The following is a 27,688-nucleotide window of genomic DNA, read 5'->3' on the forward strand; positions in this document are numbered from 1 at the left end:
TGTCCATCTTCCCTGGACTGACCTATCCCCTCCTTACCTCCCCACCTATACTCTCCTCTCCACCTATCTTCTTTTCTCTCCATCTTCGGTCCGCCTCCCCCTCTCTCCCTATTTATTCCAGAACCCTCTCCCCATTCCCCTCTCTGATGAAGGGTCTAGGCCCGAAACGTCAGCTTTTGTGCTCCTGAGATGCTGCTTGGCCTGCTGTGTTCATCCAGCTTCACACTTTGTTATCTTGGATTTTCCAGCATCTACAGTTCCCATTATCTCTTACTCAAAGACACAGTTATGTTTTAAAATGACTTAGTTACATTACTTAAAGTGAGTAACAGGCCTGTGGGTATATATGTGCATGTGTATACGTAAGTGCGCAATATAGGGATTCATTTGGAAATAGGTTCTGTAATGAGCTTTGTAGTTTGAAGTTGGAGTTTTCTCCTACACTCATGTGAACACAATAACTCTGAGCCAGAGACACTCAGGATGGAGACATCTCTTGCAGACGTGTTTCCTTAGGAAAGTCATGGCATTTGCAGGCTTATACTCTAAGACAAAGACACAACCTGCCCTGCCATATGTTAACCACCTTATTTTATTATTTAATTAATTTGAAGTCTTCATTTAACCTGTTGGGCTATACATTTAGTACAGAACTAATATTTTCTTGGTTCTAGTTTGAATTAGTGTCAGATTTCAGAGGAAAATAAACCTTAAAATTTGCCAACCAACCACCCACCTGTTTATCTAATTAGTTTCTCTTGACTTCAGCTCACTGGTCTCACTACCTCCTCCTCTCTCATTACATTCCTTGTTCTTTAAAAGACCGGAATGGCATCTCTTCCCATAGCGCAGTGAATTCCTTCACTCACCAGATTCCCCACATTTAAGTACACTCTGCCACAGCTGAGTGCCCACTGCGTTGGACTTCATGTGGATCACCTTTGGCCTGGAGCCTGAAACTGTTGTACACATCCAATCTGCAAAATCTGCTGACCAAGTACTGAGTAAATCCAGCATGTTGTCACTTTTTACTTTGTGGTCTTGAAGGAGCCAGGCCACTTAAGGGCAATGTTAACTCGGCAGTGGAATAATGCATTGTGTACCTTCAGTGCATCTTCTAATTAACCATGAACAATGCAAGAGTGCCCATTAGTCATGGTTTGGACTGCAATGTACAGTGCCCTATTACACAAAATCTTATCAAGACAAAGGTAGTTGATCATTAAAATCTAGCTTCTCTTGTCTTGATGCCACAAATGTGAAAAGAGGTAGCATTACTTGTATTTGATAATGAAAATCACTTTCCCACAGGAGTTTTTGAATGGTAGCCTTAAAGGTACAGGCCAAGTGCAGCATAGCTCCATCTCGGTATGTGAATGCAATGGAGCAGATTTCTCCTCAGTACAATGTTCAGACAGGCAACAGTCTAATTGTCCAACTGGTCTTATGAACAAAAATGTGGGCTATGTCAGAAAACAAATGCTTCAAGGGAGTCTGTTGGTTTTGGACCAACTGACCTCCACATCTCAAGCACAACAGCACCTCCCAGCACCATGAGATATCAAAGGCATCTTGATGCAAACGCGGCCTTGAATCTTTCAATGGTACATTCAGGGACAGGTGGCACAAAGATTTGGACCTCAGAGAGATGTAGAAAAGGAAGCCACATGTTTGTAAACTGGAAAGAAAGGGAAATGGGCAGTGGAATCACATCAGAGCACAAATACCAATGGCTACTCTACAGCAGTGTCTGACCCTTGGGATCTTCCAACCATTCGAAACATCAGGGTACTTGTTATATGATTCAACTAATGGGATCTGAATGAAATTGTTTAAGACAACGAAGACTTCACCCACATTGCAAGCCATTACACTGCACTTCGGCGTGGCAAGATCACATCTTCTTTAAAATAACCCATCATAGACTCTATAACGTTCCAGAATGAACTCTAGTGAATGGTGACTGTGTATTGCTGTCACTTGAGTTTCTGACTGGAATGAATAACAATGAAAACAAATACAAACCCAGGAACTTGAGCATCTGGCACATGCTCCACTGTGACACGGCAGTGTCTGTGTAAATATTGTTTCTATCAGAGTGTCTGGTCTTTTACCAATTCTCAATAAGATTGTCAAAAGGATATCATTTTTAAACACTTGAATTGGGTTCTTGCTCTACAGTGATTATCACCTCTGATCTCTCCAAGATCAAAAATGACTATTGAAAAATGAGAATTTCCAATTAATCATGCACTACTGACAGTACAATGGGAAAAAATTGAGTTGTCAATGGTACTTGATTCAATGATCCTCAGACCTTTTAAACAAAGAACGCAATCATTTTGCAACACTAGCAGAAAGCATTTCCACCTTTAAGTGTGGAATAAAACATTAAATTGATAAACACTTGGTAGGCAAGTGTCATTAGTTTTTTATGCTTAGACAGTCACCAGACATGATGTGCATATTTGTTACTTCTTACAGCCAGACACATGGGAATATGTGGAATTTTAGGTAAATCATCCGTGACAGTGACAAAAATGTAAAGCACCGTGCTTTCCTAACATTGGAAATTCAATAAACTACTGAAATTAAGTTGCTAAGATTCACAGTCTTTGTGTAAAGTCTTTAAGATTCCAATGTAGAGACTAAGAAAGGAGACCATTAATGCAGAGAGGTTCGTTTGAAATAAATCACAGTATTAAAAAAAGTTAAGTGACTGTAATTTTAATTTTAATATAAAGTGGCAGAAATAGTCTTCCTTAGAAAAGTGATACTTTTACTTATTTACATTTTTACATCAGATTTCCTGGCACAGTTGACAACTTATTTACATCAAATACTGTTGTGGAAACGCTTTGAACATTCTAAATCCATTCCAGTTGTAATTTCTACACATCTACAACAGGAAATAAAAACACTTATTACAGTTTTGAAGACAACCTTGGCAAATATTACAATTTGAATTTATATGAAGACCAAAACGAATGTAAATACAGACTTTAATGTGCCGGTATGTTTGAAATCTATATTGTCACAAAGAAATAATTAGTATTTTCTCATCTAATGAAGGAATAGGCAGGAATCAAATTACTTTAGTACCAACAGTTAAATGAAATATTTTAGGGGGTGGTAAGCAAGACTGGACGTGGATTCCAATGTTTCTACATTAGGATTGCACACAGATATAAACTGGGTAAGCATCACACATACTTTACGGATTGAGGACAACATGCACACATCCAAAGAACATTTCAGACTCCAAAATTTGGTTATTAGCTTTTAATTCACACTGTCTTGCAAAATATATGTCTTAACTCTATGTTTTTCCTTTCCAGTTTCATATTCTGTTCCTTGTTTCTACAATTCCCTAACTGTTGCAGCCTGCCATGTGTGTAACTCACATTGCTGTCATTCTCTTCAAACTTACATCATTTCAAAAATTAAGTTATGACTGATAGTTCTGGTGGACTATTGTCTGGAGAACACAAAACGGCTCAGATTTTGTTTTATAAACCAGCAAACAAAATACATGTATTAAAAGGTAATGTTAGGCTTAGGGTTATGCAGCTTCGCAACTTTCACGTTTGCCAGCCACAATTTGTATCTACTGTACCTGAATTAAACATGATGTCGCGATGAGTTTTCCACAATATCATGTTACTCCTCTAATCTTAGAAAATAACCCTTGGTAAAAGGGTCTAATAATATAAAGGAAATAATAAATGCAAATAATATTTTCCTAAATTGATATGGCAAACTATTATTATAGCTTCTCTATAAAATAAAGGTAAAAGTTCAGCATTAATGGACACAGAAAATGGATGAGAAACTACTAATTGCTTTGTGCAGTTGAAATGCACAATGTCTTGTAACAAGAACAACTGCACTGATTACCATTGCCTTGGCTTTGTTTAACCAGTTCTGCAAGCTATTGTTTATATTTTAATTACTTTTCACATACACTACTTTAATAACAAAAAAACTTTTGATTACAGCTCAAATATCACTGGTGTTTTCCATTATATTAGAAAAAAGTGTTCAAAGAATGGTAAAATAATCAAACTTCTCAAAATTCTTTTCTAATTCTAACACAGCAATTAGTTCACACTCACATCGTGGCAGAAGGCTAAACTGTTCAGTTGTCTGAGAACTGTTCAAAATACACTTAAGTAATGTAAGCTTGTTCTGCACTAGGTTAATCTATAACAAAAAATATAATTAAAAAGCAGGGTATTTATAAAAATTAGCAGTTACAAAAGGAAAATGAATGATTTCATTCTCATTATTTATTCCTAGAAAAGAAAATGCTGACATTGGATAGTTCATGTATTGAAACAGTATTCAGTAAGGAAGGAGTAAAAGCTATTTTAGTAGGCTACTATTTGGACAGTTTTTCATGAGAATGCCAAGTAGGGATCATAAAGTTAGGCTCTACCTTAGATTACAAGTCAAAAGTGATGTAATTCCTGAACAATTGGAAATGGTTTACTCATGCACAACGCATTAATAAACGGTAACTATACATATGCGGTGGATGCTGGTAGGGTACATATTAGATAGATTGACCAGCTACAGGTTCCAGTACAAGTTTAATTTGCTCTAAAGATCCCCTGTCAGGAGTGGAGGTGATTGTTGAGATTCAATGGAGCTTACCACTTTGATTTTCTATAGAAATTATATTATTGCTTGAAATTGAATTATGTTCTAAGTGGGAAGTAACTTTGCATTACAAACACATCGAAGCAATGTTGGAAATGTCTTCTGTCAGCTCATTTTTCTGCGGCTATATGGATCTGGGAATAATAGAAGAAGCCTTGAGAATCAATCGGAATTAAGTAGAAAATTTAGCAGGGATTCAAATTCTTACCAAAGGATTGCTTAACCACCTTGCAGAGTAGATAGTCATGTGGTACTTTTTTCCACCCCCCTCTGTTTTGCTCTTGAATGTCCTTGAGGGTTTCAAAAGATGCCTGGAATGAAAGCTCTGGGAAAGAAAGCACTGATTCTTTGAAACACTAAATAATGCAGCTCTGAGCATGTCACAGATCAGCTGCAATGATCAGCTCACTTATATTGCATGCACAATGTGACCTGATCCCAAGCACGACCAGAAGGACACTCTGCATTCACTGAGTTTTGAAGTCCTCAAAACTATCCATTTAGTGGGACGCCATAATTTCTCCACTAAATGGCGGTGAATAAGATTAATTGACTTTGGCACATTTCCACAGGAATTTCTGATGGCTAAGAAGATGCAGTCTATTATTACTTTATGTCTATAGGGCTTTTTCTGCTTTAGTATTAACAATTCTTAACTTCTTTGCCAGGTTTAAGTTTGCTTTTAGCTTGGGATTTCCACCCTCAATAAGTTTGACTGACCTTTTCCACATTGGCTGGCAGATTGGAAATGGTTCCCTGAAGACCTATGATAATGGGCAAGGCTGATCATTTATAATCCATGCAATTATCACATGTTTAAGGGACACATTGCACCGTATTACTGATGGGCATTCTAAAGGAGTGGTCTTTTGGGCTAAAGTTAGTTGCAATTCTCTGAGTAAAACACCAGGCTTGCACAATTAAGTAGGGACTAATTGAACAACAATATGCTGAGATGTTAGCTCACCATATATGCTACTGATTCATAATTTACATGGACTCTTTAAATTCACAGAATTAATCTGACAATTGTTTTAATGATTTTATCAACATGATATTGTGAAAAAAAATCATAAAAATACAGGTACCTTTAAGCCTTAAATGGATATATTCAAGAGACAAATGACAATTTATAATGTAAGCATTTCACTGGTACATGAAGTCATAAGTTCCAGCCCTTTCAATGTACAAAATTCCCACAGAATACTAGTAGTTATGGAGGCTCTTATTGAAAGCTGTGGGCATATTTTAATTGATCAAGCAGCAAAATTCAGCGCTGGTAGAAATCTAGAGTTAACTGAATATACTTACTTACACTAGCTTTAATAATTATATTCCTTTTTCTCTATAATGGTGACAGTCTAATGTTTCTTGTCAGATAACAGGCATATCCTATGTCCCTGCTTCCATAGTCAAAATAATAATTTCAAGCTTACATGATAAATATATAATACAATGGGAATATATTGCAAAGAGATGGAATAGCAGACTCTTTCACTATTCGTGTGTTGATGTCTATTAAATCTGGGGAGAGTTAAGCAATTCATTTGTAGTGAATCCCCAAGCTAACAGCTTATATGTTACATTTTATAACTACTGGGAGTTAAAAGATCTATAATTTTCAGGAGCTCAAAATCCCTGAACTTTCATGCCGTGCAATTTATTAGCAAAATTTTTTGTTGCTCCCAGTGAGTAATCCATTAATGTCCCCACTGGACTGCTGGTCTACAATGTCATCAGATAAACAAACTTAAATAAGCAATAAAGGTTGGAACAAACTATCAGATGTATCAATACAGAACGTGAGTCAAAAGATTTTGACAGTAAGATTTTCTACTAAAGGAATAATATGCTGCTGTATATGGAGTGATAATCAATACAGTTTAATTCAATAATGTAGTCCTCACTGTACTCTAATTTATTGATATCCTCACATGTCAGTGCACCACAGATGAGCTTGAACAATGGAGCAATCACCTCTATAGTATGAAACATGCAGAGAAGACTTTGCAGATTTTCTAAGGGATAAAGATCTGGCTTCTAGGGGCCCCATTCCATATCAGAAATTTATAAAGTTTGCCATTAGCTGCTTAGCTCAGGGTTTCACTTTAGAAAACATTTGATTTAAAAAGTATCAGCAGACACAGAACTGGAGTACACATAATAGCATAGTTGCCAACTCCCTACATTTACACAGCAATATTGAGATTGTCATCTATTTCTTGCATACTTTACATAACCAAAATTCTCCTAGGATTCTGTGACCTGTCTAGTGTGGTCTATTATAGATTAATGCACAGTAAAAGGGCGACATAAATTCCACTAGGTCATTTTATGTAGTCTTCATCTGCAGCAAAGCTAACCAGTTGGTATGATCATCAACATGTATCTCTTTTCTGTTGCTCCTTTGCCATCAGATAGTAGGAAAGGCCAGTCAGCCCTATCTATCAGAAAATAGGAGAAAGAAGAGAATGTTAGCAATGACTATCTGGCAAAGCTGCCCCTTAATGTCTCCTAAGTTCCTATGTCAGAATGTTGGCAACTATGTGCATCACTAGCTACAGCAAATGAATGGCATTAATGTAGAATTAGACAAACAAATGATGAGTCAAACATCTGATTCAATACTAGGCATTTTTCTGTACACACGTCTATTGCTGGCAGAATTCAAAACCCTGGGAGCACAGTAAATACTATTTCTGTGTGATACATAAGGCATAATATGTTCTGAAATGTACACTTCATTAGGAACTTGTCCATCTCTGGAGCAGTATGATGTTGTCGACCTAAGAGATGATCTAAAGTGATTAGCGTTGCGTGCCTTTGATGCAGCCGACTGTTTATATATGTCAGAAGAACTTCGACCGTGGACCAAATGTTGATCTTCACGAAAGGAATGCCAAAATGGATTCTCAGAGACGTGGTCTGGATACAATGATTTACTCCGCTTGGTCTCTCTCAGATTATGGTCAAAAACAGAAACCTTGGTGCTAAAGAGTTTCTCCGGCTTAATATTGAATACATGTGCATAAGGGTCATCCTGAAATTTGTCCTTTTCTTTCAAGCTTACACTTCGTGCAGGTCTTCCAAGATCCACTTCTTTAGGGTTCTCAAGGATATTGTCAAATGAATGCTGTCTGCTAATCCTCAGCCTATTTACTTTTTGCATGTTCGAGGCTTCAGAACTCGCCCAGTGGTGGACAAAGGATTCTTCAGGGCACATGGAGCTTACTGGCTCTTGTAACATGTGATCTTCACTAATATCATACAAGTTTGCTGTGTGTACACAAGCATCACATCTGTTATATGGAGACCTGATTGAGTAGTGAGGAGTATAGTTGGGCAGTTTGGAGAGGCAGCTTCTGCAGTGGGCAATGGGCTGCTTGTACCTATCATTGTAATCAACAGGGGAAAGATTTTTCTCCTTCAAGCTGTAGTGCTTATTATAGAGGCTGTATTTATTTTCAGAATTGGTAAGGTTGTCCTCATTATGCTGAGGAGTCCTGTTTACGTGCAGAACTGCTTCCTGTTTCCTGTAATTCTCATTCTGATCATGATACACCTGAGGGTAGTCCAGATCCTCCGGAATTGCTACATTTTCTCGGTAATGATGCTGATCCGAATGATAACTGGACTCCCGGTCAGAATCAATGGTGTAGACTTTGTCACGATGGTGTTGCTGGCTCTCCTTTGCTCTAAGATAAGAGAGTTCTATTTCACTGCAGTCTCGAGGATACTTGGCCATCATGGATTTCTTTTTGAAGGTCTCTTTATGTTTGTGATACTTCTGATTGTTGTCAGGATCCTTGTAAGATGTAGTGCGACTTGAACAATCAGACATGTCTGAATGGGCAACTTCCTCTGGAAGGTACCTCTGGTTTTTAACAGGTTGCTTGGGCTCTACATTGACACTTTCTACTAGCGACCCCTGATTTTGCCGCAACGTTTCCACAGATTTTTTCCAGAGCTGCCTCGGCCTGGAGTTAAGTTTAGGAGTATCAGAGCTAACTGCAACCTCCACAGTGTTGGGATTTGCTTCATTTAGAGTCAACGGATGCTGCCCTTGGAGTATATAATTGTTACGGTTATCTTTCTGCCTGTTGACATTAAATGTCATGATTTCGCTGGTGTTATCAGTGAAGCCAGTCTCCTTGGGCTGATAGGGCCTGTTATCAGAGTACAGGAAATTTCCCTTTTGATCAACCACATCAAGCAGCAAAGACCCTCTTTGAATGAAATTGGAAGTTCTTTTTGGGGAGTTTGCTCTTGAAGCGTTCAGATTTGACATATTGGCCATTGTTTTTGCTGTGTTAAACAGCCTCAGAATATTTGTTTGAGGGCTGTTCAAATCCAGGTTGGGCGATTTTTTCTTTTCCTCATATGGAACACCATGTATACAGCTCCAGATTCCCTACAAAACAGCAAAAGAAAGAGGAAATGAATGAGCACAAGTTGCTTTGACATCTCATTGTAAAACTGTTGTGTAGCACATCAAACTATATTTTTCCAAAGTTTTTGCAACCAATGAAGCTAAAATTATTCATTTAATAATTCATATTTTCTGAAGAAGGATCCAGACCCAAAACATCAGCTTTCCTGCTCCTCTGATGCTGCTTGGCCTGCTGTGTTCATCCAGCTTCACACCGTGTTATCTCATCAAGTAAGCAATACTTGATATACGCATGTCATCTGCCTGACAATACTTTTCAGTTTTAAACTGCTTAAATACATAAATACGCATTTTTAAAATAGGATTAAAGTACAATGCTTTCCTGTGGGCAAACAAATATCAAACAATAATATTGAGTGGTAAAATAGTGTGTTTTAAATTAATGATCAAAATGCTTTTTTTTTCTTTTGAGACCTGACTGGGAGGGAGAATTGACCAGTTATTGTCAGACTGAATGTTTCTCCACTAGAGGGAGTAAAGCAATTACTGCCATTTAGCCCCACGTTCATGATTAATGCTTCACCCAAGCCTGAATTAAACATTTCTAATTCCAGTCTCTGGGGACTTGACTCTGATTGGCTTTTAATACTTGTCTAACGTGACCAAGAGACCTTTTTCCAGTTCTGTGTTGGATTGCAGCTGGAACAAATAAATCCCAGAGGCACAGTCACATTCAGGGGAAGAAAAGTGACATGCAGGTTCCAATTTTGAAACATAGAAAATTGGAACAGGAGTAGGCCATTCTGCCCATCAAGCTTCACTATTCAATATGATCATGGCTGATCTTCTAACTTGACAACACATCTCTGCTTTCTGACCGTACCCCTTGGTGCGTTTAATATCTAAAAAAATACAATCTTGTTCTCGAATATAGTCAATGACCTGACCTCCAATGCCTTCTATGATAATAAATTCCATAGGTTTCCCACCCCCGAATAAATAAATGTTTCCTCATCTCATTTTTAAATGATCTACCCTGTATCATGAGACTCTGGCCCTTTGTTCTAGTCTCCTTAACCAAGGGAAACATCCTCCCTGTGTATAGTTTGGCCAGCCCTGTTAGAATATAATACTCTTCACTCAGATCCTCTCTCCAAACCCCAGAAAATACAGACCCAGTCAAGCCAAGTTTTCCTCATACAACTGTCCTGACAACCTGATATTAGCCTACTCATCCTTCGCTACATGCCCTTAATGTCATTTATATCCTCTGTTAAGTTGGGAGACCAAAAATGCACAAGATACATTGGATATAGTCTCACCAAGGTCCATTATAAATATATTCCTACTTCTGAACTCATACCCTCTGGGAATACAACATTTATATGACATTGATTGTCAGGGAAGAGACAAGCAATCACATCAAATGGATGAAAAAGTCCATGGCTCCATTGCTTAAGCTGGAGTTAAAAGATAAACATGGAGTTTTAAACCGATGACCAGAAATAGAGAAAAATCTTTATTTTCTTTTGCCACACTACCGTTGGTAACTATGAACAACTCTAACCCTCTGTTAAGATGGGTTCCTGCACTGCTGTGTCAGTAAAAACTTAACTTGATTGAGGCTGCCTCAGTGATATGAGTCATGTTATCTTAAAAAAAGAATTGTAGAGTTTGAGGACATTTTGATTTTGAACATGGTGCTAAATGTTATATTGCTGAATTCAATATTAACATCTACCTGTCATTTAGCTCTGTTGTAACTATTGACAATACCATATAAGCAATAGAATAAAATATTATCCCTGAAATATTTCAAGAATATGGGCTTACAAAACATTGGGGTAAACACTAGGATCTTTACAATAAGAATAGATAATAATAGTTATCTTGGCATTGTTAAAAGGCAGTCACTTCAGCAATAGATTCAGATGACAATGACATCAAGATGAAAACTCCAGCTGTCTGTGACTATCATTCAATCCCAGATCTGGCAGTATAGTCTCAAAATCATCCTACAGTATTGTTTAATTTTGAGCTGCTTCTTTTGCTGTCAATTGGAGTTGTCTTGGTAGGTGCAGAACTGATATAGTTCAGGTTGATAATGCACAAAGGCATTCATTTCGCAGGATTAACAGATGAGTAATCAGTACACATTTACAAGTGATAATCAATAGGTGGGTGAGAAATCATTAACTCAACATGAATTATAGAAAATACAGATGTAGTGCTATCCTGGAATGGTTAGTGTGTTTGGTAGGCTTGAAATCTAACCCAATTCTCGATAATCGTGCATATTTTTGCTTTTTCTGCCTGATGTAGCACATTACTGTTTGAATCCAACAGGGAAGTTCCAGCAGTGAATAATAAAAAGGCATTAAGAACATTGAATGTTTCAATTAAATTAATAATTTCAGCACAAATTATGTCCCTGTGGAATTAGAAAATAGCACACTGCAAAATAAAGGCCAAATCATGTATTAGCATATACTTTGGTCATATCAGAATTAGCAGCTCCAGGAGATATTATTGTGATTGAGAGGATTCAGAGGCAAATAATGAAGTTGATTTGAGTACCAAGAAACTGTGAACAATTTTTAAAAAGTGGATTTGCTTTCGATTGAAAATTAGAAGATTTTAGGTGGACCTAATTAAGTTTTAAGGGCTGTGAAAGAAGAAACCCAAACCAAACAACTTGTTAACAATGGCAATGGGTTCAAGTAACTGAGGATACACAAATGAGGGAACCATGAACAAGAAGGAATATTAGACAGATCTTTTTCATCCAAGGTTCCAGATGCACTGTGGCCTCCTTGAATTTTGGTAACACAATTAAGTGGATAGAAAAAAATAAATTCAACATGCGCTTCTGGAAAATAAAATGATTGAGTGATAGTGAAAAGACAGGGGTATGGATTGTTCTATGAAAATGAGGTAAATGTGTAGAGTCTGGTACCATTTTTCTGTTCTTAAGAATTTTGGGCTCTGGTCTTTTATAAAGTATTAAGTTTCGGTGAAGCACTTTGTGATGTCCAAATATATTAAAAGTGCCACATAAATGTACATGGTTTTAAATGACAGTGGTCTGGAAATGTGGATCAAGTCTACCAGATTAAAGACAATAAATTAATGTTCCATTGAATATTTCTTAATGTTTGATGGAATTGCATTCCTCTACTTTGAAACATATCGAAAGGTACTTTGTAAATTCATGTCTTTCATCTCTTCTCTGCAATACAGAACAGCTCAACTGAATCTTAAGGAAAAAAAGTCTGAGATCAACTATTAATCTACAATATGCAGCACTATTTCCATTCATTCTCATCCATCTTTCCTTTGATGGTTGCTAATGAAATGCAACTTTCTTCAAGAGAATTCAGCACAAAAGAAGCACATAAATATCCAATATAATGGCCCTGCTCATTTTTCTTAATAACCTTGCCATCTACTCTGTCAGGATAAATGCATACTAGATGAATAATTAGTTGATTAAACCTAAGCGCAATGAGAAGATCAATGGAGGTTGATGTTTCTGTATCACTAATGCAAGACTTTCTATATCATACTTTGCCAAATGCAATATAGTTAATTGTCTTGCTTTTCCAATGAATCACTGGCTCGTTCACTGGTAATGCAGAAGAAAGACATGAGTTTTTGTTTGCAACACTGCTATGAATTTTTGGATGGTCAAACTCTATCGCACTTGCAAGGGATGCACGCTGAAAAGAAATCTAATCAAAAATAAAAGATCACTGTCAAGCCAAATTGGGCTTTCTGCCTCTTGTTCAATCTATGTTTTCAGTTCTCAATAACTACATAACAGTTCTGCAGCACCAACACACTCTACAAACTCATATGGCTTAATTTTTTCATAAACTGCTGCATTCCCACATTCCCATAAAGCTGACCTACAAAAACCAAGGAGCTTGGGAGTGGTTAGCCTTTAAAGCTTACAAACAAAAAGGACTTATTTAATGACATTAACGTTTAAAGCATTAAAAGCTCCTCTTAGATGTACTGCATTTTGTATAAGCTGCTGACCTGAATAGCTCTGTTGAAAATACCCCAAAACAGGGAATTTTTTTAAGGTATTTTGCAATGTGATCACAGGAGCGTTATGGTATGAAAGGAGCAATTCAGCCCTTGTGCCTGCAACGGCTCTTTTGTCTACAATGCTGCAAACCTAGGGTCTATTGAGCCTTTGAAGAGACCTGTGAAATGTGAAATGATTGGTCATATTTTTCCAGGGACTGACAGTAAATTTTCCCTCTGTGAAGCTGCTGCTATCTGATAGATAAGAATGTGTGTAATATTGAGCAGGACACTTTGAGGGCACTTTCCAGCACAATGCTTGCAATCTGAAACACGTAAATGATCTTAGGATCTTTAAATACATTTTCTTGTATTCCAGGTTAAGATTGGGTGCATCAGAGGATTTGTCTTTCCATGTTTGCCCAGGTGGAATCGTAGTCTAATGGATATTATGATACAGGCCTCACTATTCAGGAGGACTAAGAAATCCAGTGATCCAGCTGATCTGGAAGAGCTACCAGTAGCATTCTTGGGAGACATCAACATACAGCAGCTGGCTACATTTGTGTGGTGTCTGACATTAAATGTGGAAGCTTTTAATATTAAAGGCCTGATAGCATTTATGATAAAGATTTATGTCCAGCTTTTCCCATTGCAGCACAAGATCCCTGAAACTGCTTCATCCTGACTTGATGGTCATATGCAGGAACTGAGACTAATCCTGCAGGAGGATTCAAAAATATTGCTACCAAGGAGGGTGGGGTATGGCAGTTTCATAACTATGCTGTTTAATAAGCCTACATTCTTGATGATCCTGTCTATATCTGAAGGAAGGTTGACCACCTGGATCAAAACCCGTTTGAAAACCAGCACAGATGGGAACTCAGTGGTGAGTGTTTTCATGCGCTATTTTGATCCTGCTACTGTCCCATTTTTTGAGCATAAATAGGGCAGTAAAACATGAAAAACATTGCTTTGCATACTTCTATAAAGTCCCCTGACAGTCACGTCCTTTCAAATCTGAAGGATCCAGTTTCTTCCCTCAAAGTTAACGCATTTGTAACTTTTATTTCAACATTGAAATACTGCAGAGGATTGAAGTATTCAGCAGGTCTGCAAGTGGAGAGAGAAACGGATTCAATATGAAAGGTCACGGACCTGATTTTGTTTCTCTCATCACTGTTGATGCCAGTCCTGCTGTGAACTCCCAGAATTTTCCAGTTTTATTTCTGACTATTTCTTCCCACCTCCTTAATTTTACAAATCTAGTAATTGAGCTCTCTGCCTTCCTTTCATGCTGACAAAAACAAATTCTACATCAAAAAGCATACTTCATACATTTTTGTGGGACAAAGATGGCAAGGATACTATCCAATGTGTTGTTCATTTCTGACTTCCTCTCAACCCATATCAATTTCTGAAACATCTCAAGTTCTGCAATGCTACAAAATTTCTGCAATCTTCCAATTCTGGACTCTTGTGTCTCCCCAGTTTTAATCGCTCCACTTTTGGGAGTCAAGCATTCAGTTGCCTTGAAAGTAACCATTCCTTAAACTTTCGTCTTCTCTGCCACTCACTTCTCTAAAATATTATTCCTACCTATCTTTTTCACCAAGCGGCTGATCACCAATCTTTATGTTGCCTTTTCAGGTTTGGTGTCAGGAATTAATAATGCTCCTTTGAATATTTTGAGTTGGGGATATTCAAGGTGCCATTTGAATACAAGTGGTTGATGCTGTTATCAATTAGTATGTTCTGAAAGAATGTCTGAGTCCTAATGAAGTGAGGTAATTGGCAATGGATATTAATTTGGGATTAATTGGACATGAATTGGTTGTAGATATATGGGGAGCCAGCAATTGATGGGGTGTAAGGTTTAAAGAACACAGATGGCGGAAATAAAGTTCTCACTAAAAGTGTGAACTTGGACTTGGTTTAAGCACAGCTATCTTCCAGTGTATAGCAGTTATAATCTATTACAATTTGAACCAGTGGTCAGAAAAAAACAAATGAACATGATCTTGTTGATTTATACTTCATTTATATTAAGAATTGAATAAGTTGTTTGTCAAGCCCATTAAAGCTATTGGAAGGAATGGAATTCTACATTTTTATTGATTTTTAAAAGACTTTTCTATCTACCTATTATGCGCTTAGGAACATGGTGCGCAGGGAAATTGTTGAGTCAGTGTTCTGCTACACTTCTCCCAGTGGCTCCTTGTTAATATATTTATCGAATAACATTACAGTTGCTAATTTGTCAGGAATATTACATGAAATGTGTTTTTGCATAGTATTTAATTTCACCTACATTTGCAGACAAACTTACAGGGTTTGTTTCAAACATTTAAGACAAATTGGAAAGTTGATACAAAAATTAGGAGCTATTGAATAGATTGGAAACACTGACTTGGTTAAGCACATTCTTAACATAAAAATCACAAATGACCCATTAGGAACTAACAATTACTGTGTCTGGTTTTTTTTTCCAATAATTTGTTCATGGCCATTACTGACAAGACCAGAATTTATTGCCCATGCCCTAATTGGTCTTGGAATTGAAGTCAGTCCCTTCAATCATCATGTACTGAATCTGTTGTACTTTCTCTCAGCTCTTTTACACAACTTGGTGGATATGCTATTTCAGAGGACAATTAAGGGTCAGTATGGAGTTACCTGTAGGCCAGACTGGGGAAAGATAGCAGATTTCCTTTCCTTTAAAACTTTAGTAAAATAAATGCTTATTTTTCTTAAACAACAATCCTGTACTTTCATGGTTAGAATCATTGACATGAGTTTTTCATTCCAAACATACATGATTAACCGAAGTCAATTAACTAAACTGCATATTGGCCCTGTGGTTTCATAGATTAAAATGCTTGCCTACTAAACAGAGACTCGAAGTCCACCTCTCAGCAGTGTCTCAATCTGTTTCATTGATATATGGCTTTAAATCAAACAAAAGTAAGTGTTCTTCGACGTCAGGAGGAAGAATTTAGAATGGCATGCATTGATGATGGAAATTATCTTTGAAGCAAACGTGCAATCATTAACGTGTAGGACATAGATTGAATTATTACGGGAAATGGTAATGCACTCCAAGTGTCACTAGCAATCCAGAGGCTAAGGACAAATCTAATTGGTCTGGATTCTGGTCACATGGGTTAAAACCCCACCACCGCAACTGAAGGTATTTAAATTCCAGAGGAGATGACGATGCAATAATTGCCAATAAATCTGAGGTTCTTTCAACTTGATTGGATGCAGTGACTACAAGATGGATGGGCAAACTAACCGTGGTATTATGATGCTGAAGACCATTCAAGAGGGATCAAGTTAACAGGAGGTAGTGGTAATCAGAGGGATTGACACTGTTCTCATTGGACAAAGTGAGGAACTCCTGATGGCTGCATTATCTGCCCAGGGCCTAGTTCGGGACATCTGCTCTGAGCTGCAGATGAACATGTAGTGGGAGGGAAAGGATCCATTGGTTATGGTCCACATAGAGACCAATGTTATAAGTAGAACCAGGAAAGAGGTTCTGCTGAAACAATATGGGAAGTTAGGTGAAAAATCAGAAAGCAGACCCTCTAAGGTAAGAATCTCTGCACTCATACTGCATGATAGCAAAGAAATATATGAGTGACTCTAAGATTTTTATGTTAGAAATAAAATTTGTTTCCTCATATACTGGCAAACAATTGTGGCTTAAGGAAGACACACTTTTGAGACTGTCACCACCTTAACCATGCTGGGACCAGTATTCTGTTAAGTCATATGATTAGAGTGATGGAAAGGGCTTTAAACTGAATAGTGGGTGGCAATGGATCAAATTTGGGAAGTCTGTATTAATTAAATTGAAAAGTGAAGGCATAAAATCAAGGTAGCAATAAGGCAAACAGTGATCAGACATGATAGGAAGGGTGAGAGTACAACTCTAAGTTGAAAGAGTGGATGGAGCCAGAGATTACATGTATAGTGAAAAAAAACAACTAAGGCTCTTTATCAGAATGCACACAACATTCATAATAAAACAATGAACAGTCAGAACAAACAGAAATAAATATTTTTGATCTGATGACCATTATGAGACATGATTAGAAGATGGCAGAGACTTGGACCTGGATATTCAAAGTTATATGACATTAAGCAAGGACAGGAGGCTATGAAAAGGTGGAAGAGTAGCTCGTTATTTAAGAATGCCATTGGTACAATAGAGCAAGATCACAGTTCTGAACATCAAAATTTGGGTAGAGATGAGAAATAATAAAGCTAAGCAATGACTTATGGGAGGAGTTTATTTGCCCCCTAACAGCAATCACACTGTGTGATTGGGTGCACACGAAGAAATAACTGGGGCTTATGACAAAGGTACAGCAATTACAATGGCTGATTTTAATCTACATATAAATTGGATGAATCAGTTTTGTAATTATAGCCTGGAGGATGAGCTTATAAAATTGGGATAATTTCCTTGAGCAATATGAAGCTCAGTATGTTGAAAGTAAGGCTTGATAGATTTCTGGTTATCAATAGCATAAAGGGTTACAGGGATAGTGTGAGTAAAAGACATTCGTGTGTTTGATCAGTTATAACCATATTAAAGGACAGAACATGCTCAATGGTCTGAATGGCCTACTACTTATTCTGTCTTCCTATTGCATAGCACCTTTTACAACCTCTGGATATCTTAAAGCACTTTACAATCAATGAGTTATTTCCGAAGTCGAGGCAGTATTTAATGAGGGATTCTTGAGCATGTTAAATAGTATTCATTTTTGTCAGCTAAGCTGTAAAACAAAATGGATGGTATTGATAAAACAAATAATATATGGATGCTGGAGATCTGAAAGAAAAACAGAAATTGGCAAAAAATCAGCAGGTCTGTGGGGAGAAAGCAGAGTTAATGTTTCCAGTCAGTTTTGATGAGCAGACACCAGACTCAAATGTTAATTCTGCTTTCTTCCCATAGATGCTGCCAAACTGCTGAGTTTCACCAGTGTTTTCTGTTTTTATTTTGGGTACTATTGATATCTATTCTAACTCACTATGAGTCTTTTATTCACTGAGGGACAAGGCAGTATTGTGTGGTAGGCTTCATATTATACAATGCCTTTTGTATTTGTCGGAAGAGTGTTGTTAGAAGGAATCTAATCTACTGACAGACAATTAAATTATAAGATACAGACATTTCAGTTTGCAGTGATTTTTTTTTTCCATTGTGCCAGGGCAAAAAGCAAAAAAAAAGTGGAAATTCTGAATACTTTCTGGATTTCTTTCCACAATGTTCAATTTATTCTGGGCAAATAAAGTGTTCTACTCCAATACTGGCATTTGTAACACAACAATTCATTAAATCATTGTGACTGCAAGTTTGATTCTTTTGTTAACATGCTTCCATTGAGAAGCTGCATCTACATAACTGTTTGTAATGAGACCACAAATCTTTTGCCATTTATTGCATTTTCCCACACACTGTATGCAAAAGTACTGGTGACTGGCTAAATCTATAGCTTAGCACAAGAACCAGTTTCTACTTTTCTCTGTCCAGCAATCATGCACTGAGGCAGAACCCCAAACCCACAACCAAACTAACCAATCCCTGAGAACAATATACAAAAACTGCCCCCAGGGGCAATATAACAATAGCAAATATCCAAAAATGGGGGAAAATCACAGGAGGGACACAATCAAAATAGTGTCTGAGAAGGACATTATGCAGTCCAACCTCTGCAGTCCCCACCTATCCCCAAAGGCTTTGATCATATCAGTGGACACCGCACACTCTCTTCCTAAGGACATTTAAGGGGTAGACATAGCTACAAGAGAGGGGAGGTCAATTGGGAACTATGACACTCCCCACAGCTCATTGCCTGGATCTGTTGATGGCTATTTTAGCCAGGCCCAGGAGGAGGACCATGAAGAGGTCCTCTGACCTTCATTCCCCTCTAAACTGCATGACCAAATTTCAGGAGTATGGAACTGAAATGTAAACAAAGGAACAATCATAAGGTTTTATTTTTATTTAACCAAACCAGGATAGCAACCTCCTACAACCTGTGCAGGCAGAGATTTTCCCTGCAAGTTCTGTTTTTGTTTCTGATTTCCAGCATCCACAGCTCTTTCAGTTTTTATTCAGCCCCAGTCAGGGATCTCATGTTCTATGAGGTCCATCTGGCTGACCTCATTCCAACCAATGCAATACCTCACTCATTCCTGGCCTCAACTACTTTCCATGGCAGAGAATTCCACAGACATGCACCAATATCTGAGTGAAGAAATTTCTCCTCATCTCAGTCCTCCATGGGCTACCGCATATCCTTCGACCACACTCCATGGTTCTGGACTCCCCGTTAATTAGGAACATTTTCCTGTATTTACCCTGTCTCATCCTGATAGAATTTTATAGGTTTCTACTTTCTGGGACCCCATTCTTGTAAACTCCAGCAACTAAAGTCTTAACCAATCCAGTATCTGTTCATATACCAGTCCTATCATCTCAGAAACGGCTTTCATAAACCTCAACAACCAGTTAACCCCCAACAATGAAGTGACAGTTAAAATAATGTAAAGTATGAAGAAAAGCACCAAAAAGAAGGATATTGTGTTGCCAGTTCCAGTTTGTAAGTAGTACCTAAAAGATGAAATGGCCATTTTGTTTAATGCTGAAATTTCTATAATTTTTTATAACTATTATAATAATTTCTATAATTTGGTGAAAGTTCCAAGATTTGTGTGTGTTGAGAATGATTTATTCAATCAACCTGCTTCATCAATAACCCTCCCTCCATCATAAGGTCAGCCGTGAGGATGTTTATTGATGATTGCATAATGGTCAGCACCATTCGCAACTCCTCAGATACCAAGGCAATCCATGCCCATATGCAGGAAATATTCAAATTTGAGTTGACAATTGGCAGGTAACATTCACATCACACAAGTGCCAGCCAGTGATCATGTCTAACAAGAGAGAATCTAATCAATATCTCTTAACAGTCAATGCTTTACAGGTACAGAATAGCCTATCATCCTTAAACTGGAGGTTATTATTGACCAGAAACTGAGCTGGGAAAGTCATGTAAATATAGTGGCAGGACAGAGGTTAGGAACCCTGCAGCATATAACTCAACTCCTGTCTCTTCTAAGCCTGTCTACCATATACAAGGCACAAATCAGGAGTGTGTTGGAATATTCTTCACTTGCCTGGATGGATGCGACTCCAACAACACTCAAAAAGCGTGACACTATCTAAGGCAAAGCAATCCACTTGATTGGCATCATATCCTCAAAATTCAATCCCTCCACCAAAGACACTGAGCAGCAGCTGTGTGTATCAGCTAGAAGGCTCCTAAGACTACATCTTCCAAATGCATGGTCATTACTAGCTAAAAAGACAAAGGCAGCAGATACATAGGAACACCATCGCCTTCAGATTTCCCTCCCAGCAGTTTATTATGCTGACTTGGAAGTATATTGCCTGTTGCAGGGAACTCCCACCCTAACAGCATTGTGAGAAACCTATGCCAAATGGACTGCAGCATTCAAGAAGCAGTTCAGCACTATCTAATCAAGGGCAACTGGTGATTGGCAAGTAATGCTGGCCCAGTCAATAAAACCCATTTCTCTGAATGAATGGATAAAACAAAGACATTTACACATTAACTCCTCAGTTGTGTCCACATGCCTCACACAGTAAAATATCCTGATCTGGAGGGCAATTAAAGGAATGTGGAAATTGATTCAATAATTCCTTTTAAAAGGATTTTGGAAATTTACTTAAAAAGCATTCTTTTTCAAGGGAAAGAATGAGGCAATGAGATTGAGTATACAGAGGCCAGGCACAGGTTGGTATTTTGACTCCTATATGTTGTATGATTCCAGGCACGATCTGGTGTAGGATCACTGATTTACATCATTTAGTGAGAGTTACAGGACTGGAGGTGGAGCAGGAGGCTTAGCTTCCAGTTTTGGAAATCAGCTGATGTATTAAATGTGTTATCGATTGAAATCATTTTGTACCATTGCTGAACATTAAAATTACCCACTTTGTGTAAGAACGGTTCTTTTTTTACAAGTACAATGTCACAAGTTATTTCACATTTAGTCTGTCAGCAGACTGCCTTAGCACTGGGTGTGATTAAATGTACAGCAGTATTTGAAATTAAGCATCTCTAATTACGTTGTCTGAAAAATGATTTTTTTTTCTCCTTATTCATTCACAGGATGAGAGTATCATTGGCCAGGTCAGCAATTATTGCCCATCCCTAATTGCCCAGAAGGCAGTTAAGAGTCAACCATATTGCTGTGGGTCTGGAGTCACATGTAGGCCAGACCAGGTAAGGATGGCAGTTTCCTTCCCTAATGGACCTCAGTGAACCAGATGGGGTTTTCCAACAATCAACAGTGGATTCACAGTCATCTCAACTCTTAATTCTAGATATTTAATTCAAATTCCACCAAATGCCATGGTGGCATTTGAATCCAGGTCCCCAGAACATTAGCTGGATCTTTAGATTAGCAGTCCAGTGATAATTCCATTAGGCTATCACCTCAATTATATTACACTTCTTACCAGGACTGGATAATGGTAGCTTTGAGGAGAGATTGGAGACATTGATGTTGTTTTCCTTGGAACAGAGAAGGCTGAGGGATGATAATGGTTGAGGGATACAAAATTGCGAGGAGTAGAGATAGATAGACAGGAGGAACCTGTTTGCTTTGTCAGAGAATTCAAAAACCAGGGATCATAGATTCAAGCTAATTGGCAGCAGAATTAGAGGGGACACAAAGTAAAATTATTCTATGCTGAGGGTGGTGTGTGTCTGGAACTCACTGCCTGAGCTGTTGGTTGAGGCAGAGACCCTTAACTCTTTTGAAAAGTACCTGGATTTGCACCTTAAGTGCTATATGCTGCAGGGCTATGGGCCATGTGTAGGAAGATAGAATTAGATAGGGCATTTGTCTGTCTTTGGGTCGGCATGGACAAGATGAGCTGAAAGGCCCACTTCTCTCCTGAATCAGTTCTGTGGTTTTATGGTACTTCTAAAGTTGGGTGTTTATCAAAATGTTCTTACGTCATGAAGTTAGGATTCAAATACATATAAAGGTACGAATGAAGATCTTTTGAACAACCCAGACAATCAATGGCCATAAACAGGCTTTCTTTTTCTTCACTTACCCTGCTGATTGAGAAGAGAAGGCCTGGTTTTCCAGTACAGGTTCCCATGAAACAGTGCCTTAGGCTCCAGTAGAACCAATGCTCCCACACAAAGGTGATCAGGCTTAAAGCCATGGCTGCAGCCAGCATGTAAAACACGCCTGCCATGTTGTCAACATCCAACTGGCTGCTCATGACTTCATTCTTCTCATTGTGACAGATTCCAGTCAACCACAAACTCTCCAGCTCTTCCATTTCACCTGCATGTGAAACACAGAGCCACCCAGATTCAGTACATGTACATGGTTCATCCACAAGCAGTGTCAATGATAGTTATGTTCACCTCCCATTGACATTGCCACAGCTCCTAATACATTTCTTCTTAAATTGAAAGAGATGTGTAACACAGTTTATCATGGGCTTTGACTCTAGATTAATGGAGAGAACCGAGAAATGATTGAAACATAGAAAAATTACATCTCTGGTCACCATTTTAACACAGAATGAGATTCAGGAGGATTGAGTGCACCATGAGGTCTAGGAATTTATAAATATAGACTCTGGAACAGAAGGCTATCTTTGTTAACATGTTCATTGCCATTGCAAAGTACTTGTTGTTTATTTATAATGGAAAATGTCCACCTATCCAAGAACACATCAATTTAATAGCAATGTGTTAACAATTACCATGGATTTTGTTGGCAAGTATTAGCATGAGACACACCATATTTGTATGAAAATCATTTATTCTACCATTTAAACCTGTTCAGGATAAATAGGTTACTGTGCACTCAAACAATACAAAGGGGTTCATATAAATATATTGAACAATTGCACATTAATATTTGCAGACCATCACTTCAAGATCAACAACTCCAATGAGGTAAATGGATCACAGATAAATAAACAAAAATATAGAGATCATATGAATGGGCAACAAATGATGCCACATTAACGATGCAGCTTACAAAACCACTGTATCATACAAGCAGATTGTATATTTGTTACACTACAAAAGTGGTTACTACCAATAATTAACTAAATTACTAAACATGCTTTCCATATCAACACAAGATATAATCCAAAAATGATTGTGTAGACTCAGCTCTCAGAAAGCTCTCTTGTCCCACGTTTAAACCAGTTGTCAATTTATCCAGATAGCTATCATATTGAACAAAATGTAGATTCACATCTCAAATCAATTTAACTGCTTTTGCTCCCTTTGCTTCCTTACCACCAAAGATGCAGTCTTGAGATTTCTTTCTAAGTGCCTCAAGTTGGGGCAAACTGCTTGATTGTGAGTTTTAAAACTGTTCTAAACTCAACAAAGTTACCTTTGACAACTATCCATATTACAAGGAAACCCCATCAATACTGAGAAATGTGAAAGAACAACTGGCAACCATGAGCACATTAGCCTTTCAAGGCCAATCGGGAAACTTAAGATACTCATTCATTCAAAAAATTAGACTATCTGTATGAAGATATGTATGTCAATGAAAGACAAAATTAATGTCAGTCCAGCTTATCATTTACTCCTTGTGAAATGGGAATTCCTACAGACACCAAGCGTATAGGACGTATTCTCAGTGTTTGATTTATCCCCCAGCAGAGAACACTTAGAAACATTACCCTTTTAGGGGCATTATTTCTCACTAGGGAAAAGCAGAACTTAAGAAAAAAGCATTTTTGTTATATTCGTTATTTGTCACATCAGAGTTTTGAATAAGGTCATGAACATGGTCATATTGGTCCCCTTGTGTATGCAGTTCTATAACCTACAATTCCCCATATACTGGGTTTATGAGCTCAGTGTGCCACTGTGGGTAGCCACCAAGTAAAAGCCAGATATCCTACAGGGGAACAAATATCAAATAGACAAGAGTTCCTTCTGCCTGCTCTTAAAAACATTGACGATCTTAGATTGATCCCCAAACTAGGTGGTTAACCATAAAATGAGATCTCAATACTTCTCTTAATAATAGGTTTATTCACAGAATGCAGCAGTACATATCTATATACCAACAGTGTCCCAAAAATCTCCCTATATACTGTTTTAGATAAACCAATAGAGTCACATCATGTCAAATTAATAGTATTGTAGTCCGTTAAGAGGTCATAGCCTTTCTTAATGCTATTTAAGTAAAATCGATAAAACAAATTAAGCCAAATATCTCTTTAAAGGAGGACGGTATCTCAAGATAAAAGCACAAAGAAAGCTTAGTAAATAAAATTAAAGTTTGCTTTTTATGGGGTGATAATGCACTCCAGCTCTTACAGTGCCTACCTGTTGTAGGTGGCCTCCAGTCTACCAGTGGAGAGCGCATGCTGCATCTCATAGGCCACCCAGGCACAACCACATAAAGCAGCTCGGAAGCTGGCTACAAAAACAGCCTTCATAACCTGGACTTATTAATGACCAAGAACTCGAGCAGACCCATGAGAATGTCCTCCATACTGGGTAACAGTCTCTCTTTATGAGCACTTGAAACACTTGATTAAACATTGCCTTTCACTTGTGTATCTTAGCAATATAACTAAAGTACTATTACTGAAAACTGGTTCAATAGCATAATAAATTCTAAAAGAACAGTGTATGCTGTAAATCAGAAAACAAACTCCAGAAATTGCTGAAAAAGCTTACAGCTCTGGCAGTATTTGTGGACAGAAATCAGAGTTAACGTTTTGTGTCTGGAGTTCTGAGGAAGCGTCATGAGACCCAAAACGTTAACCTGATTTCTTTCCACAGTTGCTGCCAGACCTGCTGAGCTTTTCCAACAATTTCCATTTGGTTCAATAGCATTATCGCTGAAGCTTTTATCACTAATTGGGAGATGCGTTAAAAAGATTTCTGCTTCACTATCATTTGGAATATATTGCAAGCAATCAAAATTAACCACCAGACAATACCTCCCTAATCTTCCTCCACAAGTCAAGACTGGATCATTAGAGAATTAAAAGATAGTAAGGAGTAAATTACGTCACTATTTTAATTGGAGATTTTTGCAAAGAATGGCAACTGCCTAGAAGCTTTAAGATAATCATTTGTATTATTTGTAGTTAGGCGTCTTACTCAGATGAAATGTCACCTTGTCAATCTCTGCCTTGGACTAGAACTGAAGAACAAATAAGCAGAAGGAGGAAGAAAATCTCTCATTGAAAATCCAGCTTACAAGTAAATAGCACGTAAAATCTATGCCTGCAGCACACTCTTAATCAAATTTGGCCTTCAGAGGAGTGGCCTTTATGAATCTCATTATGTTTTGATTGTCCACATTTGTCTGGTGGACGTAAGATGCATTATGATACGTTTCAGTTGTCATATAGAATTCTGAAGTGTTCATTTGACTTAATGCTATCTGTAAGATAACCATTCAATGCTTTATGAAAAGTGAGTCTGTGTCATATCCAGATGTTAGTACCATACATGTACTGTCCAGTTTCTGTTAGCCTGGAGTGAATTACAGAGTGTTCTTTATCCCCGACTTTCTGATTGTTTCGCCACAATCGCATCTAATTACCGGATTGTTGATCTGGTTACCTGTGTACACTGGTTTCACGAGTTTACTAGCCTGAGTGTGTCACTTCTTTGGGCAATCAGATTTGACTTTATGGTTGTGACAACAAATATTTACTGTTACAATGTAAAACTGGTAAAGCTCCCTACAATGGTCAGGAAAGATAAGGTATTACATGAGCAGTTTCAGTGCACAGGAGGGACTTGAAGCAAGGGTACTCTCAAGTTAATTAAAGCACTCTATGTAGTCACCCTGCAAATTCTCCATGAGGATGGCAAGAACTAAAGTTCAGTGCCAACATTCAGACACCTCTCATTGAAGTTATCTCCAGAGAGCTGGGTTACACACACCTAGGGTACTACAATAATTAGGAAAGGATCTTTCTAGATGATATGCATTTTGAAATTAGAAGCTTTCCTCTTGTTCCTGTTTGCAGTGCTCCTCTGCAGCTATTAGTTCCAGACCCTCCAAAGCAACAGTCTTTAAAAAAAGGCAGCAATATCACATGGGTTGTGACTCAGTGCAGCTACCCAACAGAAAACTCATTCAGTCAAGCGCTCTCTTATTTAGCTACAGCATCCTCAACCACATCCCAAATTTTGGCCATTTAACATCAAACTCTAATTTCCAGTTACACCCAAGACAGTACATCTGCTTTAAAACAGGATTTGGAACTGAAAGATGCTAAAATAGTACAGGAACAGACCATGCAAAATCTGCTCAATTCAGCTCTGGAGAAATCTGAACTCAGTAAAAACCTGGCATTAGAATGGTTTTGGTCCCTTTATCTAAGGAAAGATATAGTGGCATTGGAGACAATCCAGAGAAGGTTCAATAGGTTGACCCTAGGTATGGAGGAACTTTCTAAAGGAGAGGTTGAGTAGGTACTCATTGAACTTTAGAAGGATGGGAAATGACCTCATTGAAAGATTTGAGATTTTTAGGGGATTTTACAGGGTTAATAGATACAGATTGTTTCGGCTTTGGGAGAGTCAAGGACTACAGAATATAACCTTGGAGGAACAGGTCACCCAGTTAGGACAGAGGTGAGGAGGAATTTTTTTTCTCTCAGAGGGTAGTGATTCTATGGAATTTCTTACCACAGAAGGCTGTCTGTGCTGGGTTGTTAAGTTTATTCAGGATGAGATAGAAAGATCTTTAACCTGTAAGGGAATCAGAAGTTACGGAGAAAAGACAGAAAAATGAAGGAGAAAAGTTTCAGATCAGCTATGTTCTCATTGAACGGTGGGGCAGACTCAATGGGCCAAATGGCTTAATATTGCTCCTATGTCTCACCATCTTATTAGCAACCATGTAACCATTGTCAATGGTCATAAAAAAACCATCTTGGTTCACAAATGCCCTTCAATGAAGGAGATCTGCCACCCTTCCCTGGTCTGGCCTACATGTCACTTTAGCACCACAACACCACAGGTGACTGTTAATAGTCCTCTGGGAAATTTGTGATGGGCAATAATGCTGGCTGAACCAGCGACATACAAATCCCATAAACAACTTTTTGAAAGAATCAATCTTTCCAAAAACGGGAATATTTTCCCATTTCCATTCCTTTTTGAGTCTTTATCACCTTTTTTCAAAACATTTGTCAGCATCTCATAAATTTCCGGCTCCTGAGTACTGTTCAACTTTATCCATCCTGGAAACTGATTGGTTTTTGATGCTATCACATACTAATGAACTCAGTGGTAATCACGGCAGGGCAGCAGTGGAGTGATGTACTTCAGTCATTTGCCTATCATCATTTTAGCAGAACAGGCTCAGAAATCACCATTAAAAAAACACATTTCCTACATTCCCACCTCCCCTACCTTCCCGGGTTCCCAAGCACAAGTGGAGAGCCGCAGCAGAAATTCTCCAGCTTTGCTTCACAAATGGCAAGATTCCAAATCACATTAGATAGCAGGCAAA

General features: G+C 38.0%; 1 protein-coding gene across 8 annotated transcripts in view; it reads right to left on the minus strand.

Annotated features, from left to right (window-relative positions):
* Nucleotides 1–2,726: 2,726 nt before the first annotated feature.
* Nucleotides 2,727–27,688, minus strand: part of grin2aa (glutamate receptor, ionotropic, N-methyl D-aspartate 2A, a) — a 261,785-nt gene continuing 236,823 nt past the window's right edge. For 6 of the 8 annotated variants that reach the window (XM_048552405.1, XM_048552401.1, XM_048552402.1 and 3 more), the window contains 2 exons: nt 22,263–22,501; nt 2,727–9,073 (listed from right to left, as the gene is read on the minus strand). In XM_048552405.1, the coding sequence (XP_048408362.1) occupies nt 7,271–9,073; nt 22,263–22,501 (2,042 nt within the window). In that variant the 3' untranslated portion in view covers nt 2,727–7,270. The remainder of the gene's footprint in view (nt 9,074–22,262; nt 22,502–27,688) is intronic. The other 2 variants (XM_059654132.1, XM_048552408.1) reach the window with 2 other exon arrangements.

This window comes from Stegostoma tigrinum, chromosome 23, assembly GCF_030684315.1.
Source record: "Stegostoma tigrinum isolate sSteTig4 chromosome 23, sSteTig4.hap1, whole genome shotgun sequence".
Lineage (NCBI taxonomy): Eukaryota > Metazoa > Chordata > Chondrichthyes > Orectolobiformes > Stegostomatidae > Stegostoma > Stegostoma tigrinum.